At 34.9% G+C, this 15,843-nt stretch overlaps 1 protein-coding gene across 2 annotated transcripts; it reads left to right on the top strand.

Moving 5' to 3' along the window:
- The first annotated feature begins 1,621 nt into the window (after nucleotides 1–1,621).
- On the top strand, nucleotides 1,622–3,243 carry LOC106662391 (solute carrier family 25 member 35-like). Of its 2 annotated transcripts, XM_024227582.1 has the most exons (5): nucleotides 1,622–2,048; nucleotides 2,123–2,242; nucleotides 2,476–2,648; nucleotides 2,716–2,833; nucleotides 2,885–3,243. In XM_024227582.1, exons 1-5 carry the CDS (start codon nucleotides 1,865–1,867, stop codon nucleotides 3,076–3,078), a joined length of 789 nt encoding a protein of 262 aa, XP_024083350.1. In that variant the 5' UTR covers nucleotides 1,622–1,864; the 3' UTR covers nucleotides 3,079–3,243. The 2 variants fall into 2 exon arrangements, with proteins under 2 accessions (XP_024083350.1, XP_014241942.1); XM_014386456.2 differs by having other exon boundaries at nucleotides 1,626–2,242; nucleotides 2,430–2,648.
- The last annotated feature ends 12,600 nt before the right edge of the window (nucleotides 3,244–15,843 follow it).

Raw genomic sequence — 15,843 nt, 5'->3', positions numbered from 1 at the left:
ATTTTCAGAGAAATGTTTAGATTAAAAGATATCACGATTTTCCGACGCCAGGACGTGATATCTTTCAAAATCGATAAAAAGCGAAATTACTCTGAAATGGTTGAGAATCGGACCATGGACAATATGAACTTTTTTGTTCATTTTAGGGTGAAGAATCTACTGGAGAAGTTTGTAGCACGAGTAGCAATTCACCCTGTATAATAAGACTAGAGTGCAAGATTTAGGTGAACCAGCAAATGAAATAAATTGTAATAAACGTTTAACAGTATGAGATATAAAAGCATTTAAAAAAATTTAAATTGGTAAGAAAATTCAACTAGACTAGGATTGTAGGATATGGTTTTTCACAGATTGCACAGAACTATTGACGAAGTCAATGCTATTGCAGATGTTGTTACTTTTGATCATCATGCAGTGATGAGGAGAAGAGAGCTTGTAGTTAGAGTTTGGAAGTCAATATAAAATAGTCTGTGGGTTTTGAAAGAGTGCGAAGGGACGTGAAGCTGTAGCTGAGAGAGGAGAAAAGGCCTATCAATGAGATTGTTTAATAATTTAAATGCAAAAACAATTTCAAAGTAATCCCTTCATAGAGCCAGTTCAAAAAGTTTAAATTGAGAGCGGATTCCAGGGTTGGCGGAGTTCAGAGGAAGATTGAGTTTGTAAGAAAGTTTTTAAAAAATAAATTTTTGATAATTTAGATAGTATGGGTTCCAAACTGGTGCAGCGTATTCTAGTATGGGTTGAACAAAAGCTTTATAAAGATGGACAAAACAGAGGATTTTTAAATAGGTTTTCCAGATGATGAAACCTAGCATCTTCATAGATCTATTTTTTATTTAAGAAATATGTTCTTTAAACTTCAGCTCTTGATCAAAAAGTATGTGTAAAGGGTGATGGTGGAATATCAAGTACTCTGCTACCGTAATTAGTGAGTGGTATTTAGGAAATAATGTATTTAAGAGGGAATGAGAATGTGAATGGGTTTAAATTTAGGACCTAGTAATAATGTTCGGTTCTGAATTGACCTAGCTTTTGTCAGCATCTGGAGCTTAACCTCAGTGACTGGATGGATAAAATTGTTATTTACTGTTTCTTTTAGCTGTGATAGCTCCTAAATACCTGTAACTAATGTAAAAAAATAATGGATATAATTTTGAACTGATAAATAAATTGAGTTTGTGTTAAATTTGTCCATAATGGAATAAAATCTGCCACAATTATTGTCAGTGCAATGAGAACAGAAGCAAATGTATGAATAAAGATTCAATTTTTACCAAAATCAGATTGTAATTTTTAAACAGCAGAATACTTAATATGATTGATTTAAATCGTTTTTTTTATTAATAAAAAAAAGATTGTTCAAACATCTGGTTCAAAGGTTATGTGAACACATTTCAGTTATTTACACAATTCAAGTTTTTTATTCTTTGTATCTTTGATTACAAACTCTAAAAAATATTATTTAGCAAATACATTAATTAATAAAAAAAGACTAACATTTCTAGAATTAAAATATAAAAAACAGTTTGTATGTTTTGAATATAATGTAGTAGTTAACTTTAAGTACATTTGGTACGCATGAACCAAGATTCTTTCTTCTGTAAGAACTATTATTTCATTGAATCTTATTTTTATGTGTAATGCTAATAACATAATATATTTTTGTAATTTTTGTTAAACTGAGCAATCTTTTTTGTTGTCTTCTTGTGGTGTCAAATAGGTTTGTGGTGCTATCTTTTAAAACATGGGCAAACCATGTAAGCTGAAGGTTTAAATACTGTTTTCAATGTCATGTGTGATCTTCAGTGACAAGGACTTTAAAAAGGTACAAAACTGTAAGTCTTGATAATATTTTACAGTAAGAATGGACCAATTTGCTGTGGGAGCTTTAGCCGCAATGGCTGCCACGACAATAACAAATCCGCTCGAGGTAGTAAAGACTCGGTTCCAACTCCAAGGAGAGCTTAGAGCCAAGGGTCATTATGCGGTGCACTACAGGAATTTCTTCCATGCCATGTACGTAATCGGCAAGACGGATGGGCTGCGAGGTCTGCAAAAAGGGCTTGCTCCAGCCCTTTGGCATCAGCTCTTCATGAATGGCATACGCCTTGGCATGTTTCAGCTAGCAGAAGACCACAAGATCACACTCAAAGGAGATGGTCAGGTCTCTATACCGAAGACTGCACTCGTTGCAGCTGTCGGTGGTGTCGTAACTGCCTTCTCTGGAAGTCCTTTTTTTCTGGTATGACTACTGTACAAACTGAATTAAACCAATGCAAGCTTAGAAGAAAATTATAAGCTTCTATTATCAGATTTTAATAGCATTCAATATAATTGTAAAAATTATATGCTAAATACATTTAACAATATATGCAAAAAGAATAATAATGGAATTTAGCATGATATATTATTTTAATCAATGTGTATAGATTAAAGTCCAGATGCAGGCCCAGTCTAGTAAATCTATTGCTGTAGGAACTCAGCATGATGTAGAGGGAACTTTTTCAGAGATTCGTAAAATAATTAAAACCCAGGGTGTAAAAGGGCTGTGGCGTGGTGTCGGCGGTTCCCTTCCAAGGCGTTTCATTGGATCTGCAACCCAACTGACCAGTTTTACCTTATTGAAAGAATTTTTTGCTGAGAACAATGTAGGTTAAAGTTATGACATGATAAAATCTGTGATATACATAAATATATATATATTTTTTAATATAGATATACCAAATAGAAAAGGGCTTCATGAATTCATTCCTGTCAAGCATGATCGGTGGCATTGCTGTGACTGTCGTCATGAATCCTCTAGATGTGATATCGACAAGGCTGTACAACCAAGGTAATGACATAAAATCTGTTGTGAATTTTTTTATTAATATAATGATTACAGGTGTGGATAAGAATGGACGAGGGTTGCTCTACTCGAGCTATTTTGACTGTGTTACAAAAATGTACCGCATCGAGGGAATAAGCGCGTTTTATAAAGGGGTCGTCCCTCTCTACATAAGGACTGGTCCTCATACAGTCCTTGTTCTAGTCTTCTGGGACTTACTAAAGGACCTACAGAAAAAAGTTAAAGATTAAAACTTTTAGTATTTAAAAAATATATATCATCAAACTCACATGATAAAAGATAACAATATGTGATTTTCGTTGCCTTAATTTATAGTGAACAGTATTAAATTTTTTTAGTTTTTACATTGTTACCATAGTGTGTATTTATTTTTAAAATAAAACTATGAAAATATGTTTAGACTTTACTATTAATTGGGCTGGTTGGCACCAGTGTCACTGTTGAAACTCAAATCCTTCCTTTCTGGTGCATACCTCTCACCTCTATTCTATCTCCTTAGGTGTTCTTCAAGGGAGTATTCTATGCCCATTACTTCTTTCGGTGTAACTCAACACAATCACCCATATCTTTGCTGGTGAGACGAGATGGCAATCCTCTCTGCAAACCTTGATCCTCAACTAACAGTTTGGGTCTTCCAACACCACTTCCTCATGATCTCTAACTACCCATTAGAACCATAATTCCAAAAATGGAGAATAAAAATAAATGAAAACACATCCCAACATGTGTCCATTACTCTCAAATGAAAACTATTCCGGCCCATTTACCTAAATCGAACGCTACAAAAATTTGACATGGAATCCACATACATGACTGAAAATGGAAAAATTGAATTACAGGTATAAGACCCAACAAACTCAAAAATTCATAGATTATTTGTGGTTGAACTTAAAAAAATGAACTTAAGGGTTAATTTTTAATCATGAAAAATTTTGTTTTACCTTCAAATGAATTTTTTCTAAAATAAACCTTTTAATCATCACATTAACTTTTTTTAATATTCAAATAAAATAAAATTAAATATTAAAAAAATAAAAATTTCAAATTAACCCTTATAATCTTCAAATTGCCTTTTTTTAAAATCTTCAAGTAAACCCTTTTAACATCAAATTAACTTACTTTCATTTCAAATTAACCCTTTTTATCTTGAAATAAACGCTTTTTAACGTCACATTAGCTTTTTTTAAACATTAACTCAATTAGAAATGTGTAGAGATTAGTGACCGTTAATCGATAGTTATTCATATATCGTGAGATGCGGTCGGGTGTGATGTAGGTTTCAGAAAAACATTTTCTTTATCGTGCCAACGTTTCGATCTTTTATTGANTTTCTTTTATTAACGTATTAATCAAAGGAAATAAGCCTCGAGCCACATTTAAACGCACCCACGTTGATTTTCCAATGGTGCGTCAAAAAATGACGCACCCTGTATATTGTGTGATTGAGTGAGAGAACGACTAGTTTTAGGGAATGTAAGAGCGCCGAAATGACCAAAGAAGTCGATGGCGCCCGATCAGAGCCCAACTTTTGAGTCGATCAGGCACCAAGGTGGGTGACTCCCCCTGATCAATCAGGGAGAGTCCAGAGTCCTCCTAGGAGGTCTCATAATTCTATTTTCCATTTCTATTTAATTTGGGAATCGTCAGAAATTGTGATTTTTAAGAGGCGGATTATTTTATATTTTTAAAATAATTTCAAAGAAAACTCATTTATTGTTTAATATGATTTATCATGATTTATAAAAACTGTAATAATAATTAATTGCTATATGGTCTCTTGGATTTTTTTAAAATTCCATTGTTTTATATTTAATTTTTTTCCAATGCAATCATTTTTCTTTACGCATATTTCACGCCATCTCCTAACTTCTTTTTGTTACTTTAATAGATTAAAGAAAGGCTAAATTTGAAATAAAAAACGGTTAATTTGAAGCGAGCAAAAATTAATTTGAAATTTAAAAAAATTCAATTGATCGAAAAAAATAATTTAAAATTGAAAAGGGTCAAATTGCGAGATCTCCAACGTTCTGCGGGGTGATGAATACACAGAACTTACCCTAACACTGAAGATGGCGAAATGCCGAAATCAGCGAGGTTAGGCAGACCATGATGATAGGTAACTATAAAACAATAACAAGGGTTTGATGGAAAACAGCTATAGATCATCCCCAGGTTCTATTCCTCATTTATTTATAACCAACTTTTGCTTTCGTTGTTCTTCACTCCTTTTCTTAATCGAACCAAAATTCCCCAAATCTTAGTTTCCTTTCATAAAACATAAATAAATGATCCTTTTTAAAAAGATAGTTCCTACTCACGGTAAGTTGTTTTCCAACGATCTGGATTTCGAGCTTTTAGCTCATCATCAAGTTGAAGGATTGAACACCTCACTCACTCCACTATTCATAATTTCTATAAATAATTGATTTATGAACAATGAAAACAATCAAGCTTCATAAAACTTTATACAACTGCTTGATTTGTATTATCATGCTTTTATTAAAGTATGGGACATGGGTTTACTTTGAACATGCATATTTTTCAACATAATAAAATTTACAGTCACTAACAGAAAAATTGATGTGGGTGTTGGTCTTCCTTTCACGTTTTTACTCAGAGCCCTTAAAAGGACATGGGTATCTTTAACGTCCGTACTAGCCTTTCGGCCCTACCGGACGTTTTGATTCTCAAGATGAGAGATGACGCAATTCCGGCTCGTGACTGGATGGGTGTTACAGCCTCAAGTTTTGGTTTAGAAGCCGCCCGCCGAGAAGGACCTCACTCTCCGCTTTCCCATTCCGAATGGATGGGGCTGCATTAAGCACCAGACCGTGTGCCGCACGTCAAAAGGTAACCCCAGGTGGCTGAAATACATCAGCCTGGGTCGTCGCACCGACTCCCTAGATAGAGAAGGAAGCTCTATGTCCCAGAGTATTGGGGCTCCTCCAGCGTAAGAACTTCCGGATCCGCTCCGGCCGCGGTTTTGTTCAAACTCCATGTAGGAGGATTGTTTTCTGCTATCCCGTAGTTCAGATGGTAATGCACCCTGCAGACAAGATCTGGTACCCTAACCCTCGTGTGCCTCTGATAAATCACCCGCCGTCCGCTGCCGACCCGGAGGCCGACACGAATCCAGCTTGTGCTTTAGAGAGGTTGCCACGCTCCTTTTAATGTTGATCTTTTCGAGTCTTTCTTCACTTGCGGGTTTGTTGAACTAATCCAACGCGTTTCGGCTTTGCGCCAACTTCAGTCAAGTGGCTATATCAGATATATCAGAAAATTTGTGTAATCAACGTGTTTTGAAGTAGATAGTTCACAAAATTAATAAACAATGGAGATTGGTTTGAATTTTTTTTTTTAAATTTTGGCAGCTATTTTTTTTAAATTTATTTATTGTGGAAACGGTTTTAAAAGAGTTTGACCTGCCAATCAACCTGTCCACGTGTATATAAATTACCTGCCAGTGAGGCGGATTTGCAAACCCTAGAGCCGAATGGCTTTCGGCAATTAAACTTAACAGTAAAAACTGGCAAACTGGAAACGAGATTTGCCTAAACACTGGGCCGGACTTACATTAAGGAGCGCAAAAATTAAGGCAACCCGCCTTTCAAGAAAGTGGGTCGAAAATTGTCTAACGAGTTCTAGGATCGGAAGACGAACTCTCGACACGGCAGGGCACCTCCGGCTTCCGTACAAAATCCATACGGCTAATAAAAGGGGCACACTTTCGCTTTATTTTCAGTCTTGTCAAGATTTTCTTTTCTAATGGATGAACCGGGATCGGTGAACAAAACATACTTTCTTTCTTTTTTTTTATCCCCTATGCGAATAATCATACGACGCGACGATCTTCCACGAAGATGAACACCGTTTGCTATAGAATAAAGGCTACAAACTGTTGTCTTATTTTAGACTTTTTTCTATAAATGGGTTATCATTAAATATATAGAATTGAAAATGAACTGTCATAATACATAATAATTAATTTAGTATGTAGTTATTTTGTGATCAGCCTTCTCAAATTCTAATGTTGATTGAAAAAGTATCGCGGATGAGGCCCAGGTAGACAGACGTAGAGCACTCAAATTTATATCCTTCATCAGGACTTCGAATTAGAAATTAAGTAACAGTTGACAGTCCGTCCAAGGGATGCCTCCCCGGACTTTGAGATCAAGGAATCTCCAGTTAGCTGGGAGGAGGTGTCGATGGTGACTAGACCCCTCCTCCGTAAAGTCCTGGGTAGAATATCAAGATTAAAAGCATTAGTTGCAAGAGATCCGTTTTTTTCCAGGCCTGGAGCTAACCATTGCACCGTGGTTTGCGGGGGCTTTGCTATGATGGGGTCGGGCTCCTAAAACCTTACTATTATTTCCATTTAAAAAACGAGGTCAATTTTGACAAATAATTTTGCTATTTTGTGTATTTTCTTTAGCCAGGTTAGCATGTTTCAACGGATACCAACAACCAACTTTAGATAGAATATAGATTTTATGTACATTTTGAGATTGTATTTTGTGTCTATGGGCCTACCAATAACTCGATTTGATGCGTGGGCGTTTATCCGTTTCCGGCATTTTTGCCAAAATCCAGGGCACGTCGAGAAAGCTAGACGGAGTCTAGTTGACGACCAATTATCGCAAATTTATTAATCCATGACCAATTGCCAAAGGAATTCTGCGATCTCACATGTAATGCACATGATCATTATATTAAATTAAAAAAATAATTAAATTTGCCTTTGTAATCAATGACTCAAGAAAGAAATATTACTACCAAGGAAGGTTGAAAAACATAAGTAATATTTTCCAAACTTGAGCAAAAGTAGACGAATGCCTTTTGAATTAAGAATGTTACACAAATGATTATACGAGGCGTAAATGACTAAATCCGCGGTAACCGAGTTTGTATAAGTTTCGAAATCGGCTTCTTCATAAATTCCTGATTTAAACCGTTAATCCGCACCGTTTAGGTCAAAATCTGGTCAAGGACGCCTGACATCTGGGGCATATCCGATTCACTTCCTGGAACAGAACGGGTTCCTCTGATCACGACGGGGATAAATCTTTTATAATACTATTTCGACTAGGAATTCCTTTTAGACAAGACGGTTTCATCGGGGTCGGCTGGATCAGAATTTGGGGCTTGGCGGAAAAGGGGGTCCATTTTTTATCTTGAATCTAGGCAAGGTTGATTCAGAATTGGATAACATGAACGGTGTGCATCGTTCCTGCCAGGCCTCAATCGGTGACAGGTGAACTGGAGACCGACTTGTCCAACTGACCTGTAAAGTTTAAAACCAGAAAAAGCCGACAAAACTTGATTGAAGTTTGGTAGTGGTGTTATCAAAAAATTCAATCACAGTGAACTATGAAACGAATACTAAGACCAATCCTACTGGTCATAAGAACCACCCTTCAACAGAAGGTTAGCAATTTCAAGAATCTGTTCAGGCTAAGAAGTAGAATGTAGGTCAGTATTGATACCACTCCAATCGTGATTTATTTATCGAGAAATTACCACTGTATATTGTTAGACCACATAGACCACTTATTCAAAATGTTATACATAAATAATATTAGGCTTACGCGATCGATATTAAGGTTACATAGATCATGTTCCAAATGGAGGTATTGACCTCATCCAATTGACCAGGATACACAATAGGACAATATTCTGTGAGATTTTTATATTCATGAGTGTGCACTAATTCTAGGGAAAGGCAACGCATGGAAATATTCTAAAACAGAAAGAGTCAACGCCTTGCATAACTGCTTATTATTAAAGTAACACCAACTGACCTATCTACCGTTCTACCCAATGGTATGAATATATTATTTGAACTAAGCAAACTACGAGAAAATGAAGAGTTACCCTGGTAATAAAAAAAAAAGAAAGGATTATGTATATATATATATATATATATATATATATACACAAGAATCAAGTTTTTTAAATTTATTTATCTGTTTATATATGTAACTATCATTTATTTATCTCTTATATATCTATCTATATGTATACAAAAGCAGTGTGTGTGATATAGCTGAAAAAAACATAAGATTCAAATATCATTAAATTCACCATTATATTAACACTAGGTTATGATAGGTCGATTTACGACAAATATAGAATGACAGGGAAAAAACTTCCATCCAACTGATTTTTGTGATTTTCTCGATAAAAGAAAATTCTGCCCTTAATTTGTCTCATTGGTTTTATCAATAAATATTTGGTTATGCTGTTTTAAATTGGGAATATTAATTAGACGTAAACGCATTTAATCCTTAATCCAAAACAAGGATAAAGGATTTTTCAATGTTTAATTCTTACGGAATTATAAATGTTTATTCAGACTCATTTGAATTCTGAAGCAATAAACCGTTTAGTTTTCATCTTTGTTTTCTTAATTTCAATTTTTAAACTTAAAAATGTCACTTAGTGGTGAGGATGTTGCGCGTGTGTGGCACTTATTGATGATGGACGTTCCATGCGGCTATTGCCATCGGAATTCCCTACGAAATACTGCGAGAGGCAGTTAGACGCTTTCGAGAATCTGGGTCCTACCTTAAAAGGGCCGGTTCAGGACCCCTAGGGTAATAGACCAGGTAACCGTTTTTTGACTTTGGGAATTTTACGAAACCGGCACCTTGCTGTTGTTCAAGCGATTCACCAGCTCCAGAAAGTTCGAGGTGTCCAAATTTCTAAACGCACTGCTCGAAGCAGATTGAAACAGTATGGACTGATGGCTTTTCGCTTCTTAAGAGAACCAGAATTGACCAGAACACACAGTTGCACAGCTCGCATTTGCTCGAGAACACAGTCATTGGTCTTTGGACGATTGGTCTGCTGTACTTTTTACAGATGAGTGTAGATTTGCTCTACTATCTCCAGATGGGCATGAAAGAGTGTGGAGAAGGCGAAATGAGGTATGAAGCCTGTAATATTTCCCAGAGCCAACCTTTTCAACGTAGCTCACTGATGGTGTGGGCGGGACTTTCAATGGAGAGTCGCACAGTTGGTTGTCTTTCATGGAGGGACTTTGACGGCAACTCGCTATGTGTAAGACATTTTGGAACATCATGCGTCGCCTATCCTCGATGAAATCAGTGACTATTCTAATGCACTAAAATTCCCGTCCACATGTCACTCGCATAGTACAAACGTACCTTCAACAGGATAACATCAGGGTGTTAGCCTGGCCAGCCCGTTCTCCAGACTTGAACCCCATCAAACATTTATAGAATAACCTCAAAATACGAATAAGAGCACGTCTCCTGATGCACTCCACGCTCTTGAAAGGACTCTTCCTGAAGAATCTGCTAACCTCCAGCAAAGAGGTATTTCCGGACTGGTAGAAAGTATACCGAGGCGTCTGCGAGATGTAATTAAGGCAAGAGGAGGAAATACCGAATATTGAAATGTTAATAAAAAAATAAAAAAATTCAAACAAATTTTATCTGTCCGGCTTTTTTAAATTTTTTTTTAATTTTTCATTTTCCTTAGCAATTTATTGGNAGAGGATTAATAAGTGTTGACATTCATACAAATGAGTAATCCTGTAAACGTAAACAGAATATTTTATATAGATTTTTTTAAATGAAAACTTAAAATCCTGCATTATTTTCCGGACAACCCAATACATTTTTTTAAAACTTTTTTAAACAAAACCCCAATTATTAAACGTTATAAAACGTGAAACTTTGATTATATAGAAATATATACAAATTATCTTATATTACAAGTGGGCGGAATTTTTTGCCTGTCAGTGTATTAAGAATACGTTATGTTAGTCCGATTTACGACAAATATGATGAGCTAAATTTATTAAAATATGACCAACTTCAAAAACTATCCCTTATGAATAGTGTTTTTAACTCAATATATTTTAACCAACCTAAATATATCAATACTACTTTTCAACATCATGTTAAATGTGTTACCACCCTCATAAGGAGTACAAACACTTCACAATACCAAGATTTAATAGTGTATAACATAAAAAATCTTTTTATACATAACAATTATGTTTCTGTATAGTGATTTACTATATGAAATTAAGAAAGCCTCCAATGTAGAAGAAATGAAAAATCTTTATGTAATACTTTTAATAAAGAGTGATTAAAAATTGAATTTATTATATCTATCAATTCAAACTATAGTGTATCGTATGTTATGTTGCACAAATTTGTAAGTTCTATTCAGAATTCGTTTCTTAATAGGTTTATTACAGTTCATGACGCGATGAAAATTTAATTATATATATAAAACATAATATATATATATATATTTATATAAAACGTATGGTGTTTAGTGACCGTTACTTGATGATTATTTGTAGGTCGTGAGATGCCGTCTGGTGTGGCCTAGGTTTTAAAAAACATTTTCTTTGTCGTGCCAACGTTTCGATCTTTATTGAGATCATCTTCAGGGATCAAACTGTTTGTTTTCCGTGTAGATGTGTCATTCTTGTCTGTTGTGTTGAATGAGAGTGGCAGATTTCATTCTTTATTGATTTATTACGGTTAAATGAACGTAAGTTTTGTTTAGTTATTATTGCTGTTTCACATTCAGCTTAAATTTTTTAAAATACTTTTTAAATTATTATTACATTACATATAATCATCTAGAAGCGCATGTATGTAAGTTCAAATTGTAAAATGTTCGTTTCTAGTTATGTGTAAGAAAGGTTAAATTGACCTAAATCTGCGAGATTTGTACAAATAAATCGTTTATCAAATAAAATCTGTCCTTTCTTCTTATCTATCTTTCTATGTATAAAAACTCTCTCCTACTTTATTCCGTCTCACTCTTTCATTTTCAACTCTCTCTCTCTCTCTTTCTCTCTCTCTCTCTCTCTCTCTCTCCGTTTATTTCTTTGTCTATCTTTCTCATTTTCTGTCTGTCTCTCTCTGCCTCTTTATCTACCTTTCTCTCTCCGCAAGCACAGTCTAATAGTATATCTCTATCTATTTATCTATACTCTTCTTTCGATTTAAATTTTCTCCTTATATTAGTGTATTAAATTAGTATAACGTTTTTTTAAAAAATACGATACATATTTTCAGCACATGCATATATATTTTTTTTTTTTTATCTTCTCGGTACTTGTATCTTTTTACTTTCTCTTTATATTTTATCCATAATTCTCTCTCTCTCTCTCTCTATTTTTTTCCTCTGCCCCTTCTTTATTTGCTTCATTCGTCAAACATTACTCTAATGCACTTCATAGTTCAAACGTTTATCGTACCTTCTAGGATCAAATTTTCACCCAAGAATGTTTTCAGTTACTTATGTTTATTATCTCGGAATGTGTCTTTCTCTCTGAAGACTAATTTTCACTCACCATCACCATGGTGCTCCTCATCTTATATTTTTGTTATAACATGTAATTTTTTTGACAAAACAAAAAGTTCAATTATAATTGTTGTATTTTTAGAATGTAGCTAATTGTAAACTGGTTCATCCTCTTTTTCCATTACAGATTGCGACGTTTCTTTTGAACGAGTCTATCTTGCATGTGAATATTTCGGGTTTAAAATGGAAGCAAAATGAGGGTGAAAGATAGGTGAACTACATTTGGACAAAAGCCAATGTCTCCTTGGAAAACTACGTGATGTCGGCATTGACTTTAAAGAGCGAGAAAGCCTGGAAATAGTTGCGCCAAAAATTTAACATGAAAACTGTTCAGAAAAGACAATGCATGAACCTCCAGATTGTTATTAAATTACATATTTAACGATTAGCTTCTCAATATAGGTGTCTCATTGTACGAACAGTTGAGAAAAAATAGATAGTTGATATAGAATTAGCACTTCAGGTTTTTTTTTAAATCGTAGGTATATGTCCTAGGCAAGAAAGTCGCGAGGATAAAAGCTTGGAATGAGAAATTGTTCGAAAGTTCCTTCCTTTCCCAAGTTGATCTTCCTGGTTTTTTTTCGGTACCAGAACTGGAGCAAGCCCCCGTTAAAAACCAGTCGGTCCTGCGATTTCGTAATAATATTGATCCATCTTTTCAACACGGAAATTAAATTCCCAGGAATCAGAGGATATCGGGGGTAGCAGTCCATTTGCCGGATCCTGGTGGGAATATCCCATCTGATTCATCCGTGTCATTGAATTAGGCTCTTTCTATTCAACATTTACGTGCTAACATTAAACAAATAAACACGCTTATAATCAGACCACTCAAAAGTTCGCAAACTCATCCAACATGACTGGTTTTTAATATAGCTCATTTACCTACAGTGACCAAAGATAAGGTGATATCAAGCCAGTTTACGTAATGAGATAAGCAAAAGGAATTTCTATATTTGAACAAACCATTATTTGATTATATTGTAATTTTATTTCAATATAAACTGTATGCTAATCTATTATTAAACTAGCAACCAATTGGTATCAACATTGAACAAATCAGAGCTTAAATATTATAATTGTATGTGCGGGTTTACTCGAATCTTGCTTATAATTAAAAAAAATCATAAATCGTAATAAATTGAATACAAACACAATGGCATAGAAATACGAGTATACAAACATAAACAAAAATACAAATATGTTGATGAAGAAGAAATCAACCACGACGATTAATATGTTTGGGATCTGGTTTCTGGTCAGGTAGATAAATAAGTAGAAGCTTTCGGCCTTTATAAGACCATCATCAGGGCCTGAATAAATATTACAACATTATATTATTTCATTAATTACAAGTTTTTAGGTTTGTTTTAACTTACAGCATCCTATTTCTCATATTGACATTACAGAATTGCGAAAAAAAACCCGACGACATTGACTACGAGGTCTCGAAGCACATGAAAAATACAGATATGTTTCAAATATATTGAAATGTTAAAAAATGGAAATGTTCTTGGAAACAAGAAAAGCTCAAATATTTGGCCAAATAGAAATTTACATACACCCAATTAAACTGATACAAAAGCACAATAACCAACGTACAATACAATATAATAGAAGTAAACCATTAATTACATTCCTAAACCAAAACTATTCACTTCTCTTACCAGGACGGAAATCACGAGCCATTTTTGCTTTAAGCGTCTTGGAGAATTGTCAGGAAAGAGCGTGTTCGACTAGGAGGTTGGGAGGAGTGTCCAGAGTTTTATTCTGTTTCGAAGTTTTACTGTTTCGAAGGCATTTTTCCAGGTCTTTGTTGATAGGTTGGATACGGAGGTTGGGCAATGGTTCGAAGGATTTTGAATTCGAGTGACTGGTTTCTTTGGGGGTTGGAACTTTTAGATGAACCACACAAATCCCGTAGAAATTAGCTGGAGTAGTCGTGTGCAAATAGACGGTGTTTTGCAGTATGATGTGTTGTCAAGTAGCCTTTGAGTATTTGCGTTCCATTGGCGTCCTGATGGAGCGGAAGAGGTTGCAGTGTTTGACCGACGTCAACGGCCTGACCTTTATATCGTCTGTTCAAATATATCTATTGAATCCAGTGTTTGCATTCCAAATAAGTCATTTGTCGTAGTAAAGTTTGAAATAGAGAACATTGGGTGACTTGGGAGTGGAATAGAGTTGTGTTAGGTTGGAGGAGAGGAGATAAAGCGGAAGATGTAGATTATTTGCTAGAATTGGGTTTCGGTGAGCTTGATCCTTTATTACCATTTTTTCACACAGGAGTGATGGTTCTGGAGGTTTCTGAAATGACAATGTTTTCACAAATGACACAAATTATTGACAAGTCTCATAAAAAGGTTCAACTCCTTTAATGCTCAAATTTATTTTTCGTGAACGGTTACAAAATTTTGTAATGATGCGTGAGAATGGTTTATTGCAGAAGTAAAACGTAAAATTTTATTTATACACATATCAGCGAGTAGACGAGGATTTTGGTATCTATCAATTAGTGAATAGTAGACAAGTTTTAGGGGCTTATATAAAAACTTGAAACCACAGTGAACTTGAAATCCTCGTTTCTTACAATCGGTAACAAATATTAAATTTTTTCTTTGCCTTGTGTACCTTCGCTAAAGCTCTCCGTGGCCATTTCATTTGTCGCCGAGAACCAAATAGATTTCACGACATTTGAAAACTGACAAAAAGGAGGGAAAATTCAAAAGGTGGGGTTGAGATAGGAAGTTAGTGTCCGAGTGGATCGAGGTCACGATAGCTCAAGTAGTAGAGCAGCGGCGTATCTAGCCGAAGATCGTGGGTTCGAATCCCACTCGTGCCATTGACTTTTTTATCTCAACTAAAAATCTTAATTAATTGTAATATATTAATTGGTCAAGCGGACCACGAAATTAGTGGATTTAATAATAATAACGTTACTATTGTCATAACCCTTTAATATTAGTTCCAGTTATTATTTGACATATCCAAAAAAAATCATACTGGCCTTCCTACGTCAGCATGAATCTTTAGCCTGAAGAGTTTTGTGAAACAAAAAATTAAAATGGTGCACGTTTCCTTTTTATTTCCTTTTATTTTATTGCATTTAACCTTTTTATTTTCTCTTTACCTTATGAAGAAAAAACAAGGTCAAAAATCAAGGCCTCACTATATTATTTAGCTCGTAATTTCTAGGTTTGTAACACAGCTGTAAATCATGTTTGTTTTCCTGGTCTAAACTATTCAACACGTCGTGCATCATTGGATAATAACTATATTAGTTGGGCCCTTCACCGAACCGTGGCTGACCCAAAATTTAAAATCTAATTAATTCCAGTGGGAGGCTAGTATCTCCAGGGCTATTCTAGTATTTCAAAGTCTAACGGTCACTCTTTGGCCCTTGCCTAAATTTCCCAACCGGTTTTCTATTTGGCTAAATCACGTTATTTAATTATTTTATTTAATTCGTGTAGTTTGTTAATATTACTCGTATATTGAAATGTTAAAAAATTAACTTCAGCACGCAGCGAAGAAGAGAGTGGCACAAAATGACACGGAATTCGCAATAAAACAGCTTCAGAGACGGACCAAAAATGTCTCATGACTCATAAAGTGACACGAATTGCTTAATAAAACTACCT

This window comes from Cimex lectularius, unplaced genomic scaffold (genome assembly GCF_000648675.2).
Source record: "Cimex lectularius strain Harlan isolate CLEC.00 unplaced genomic scaffold, Clec_2.1 scaffold132, whole genome shotgun sequence".
Classification (NCBI taxonomy): domain Eukaryota; kingdom Metazoa; phylum Arthropoda; class Insecta; order Hemiptera; family Cimicidae; genus Cimex; species Cimex lectularius.
This window is presented reverse-complemented; position numbering and strand designations above follow the sequence as displayed.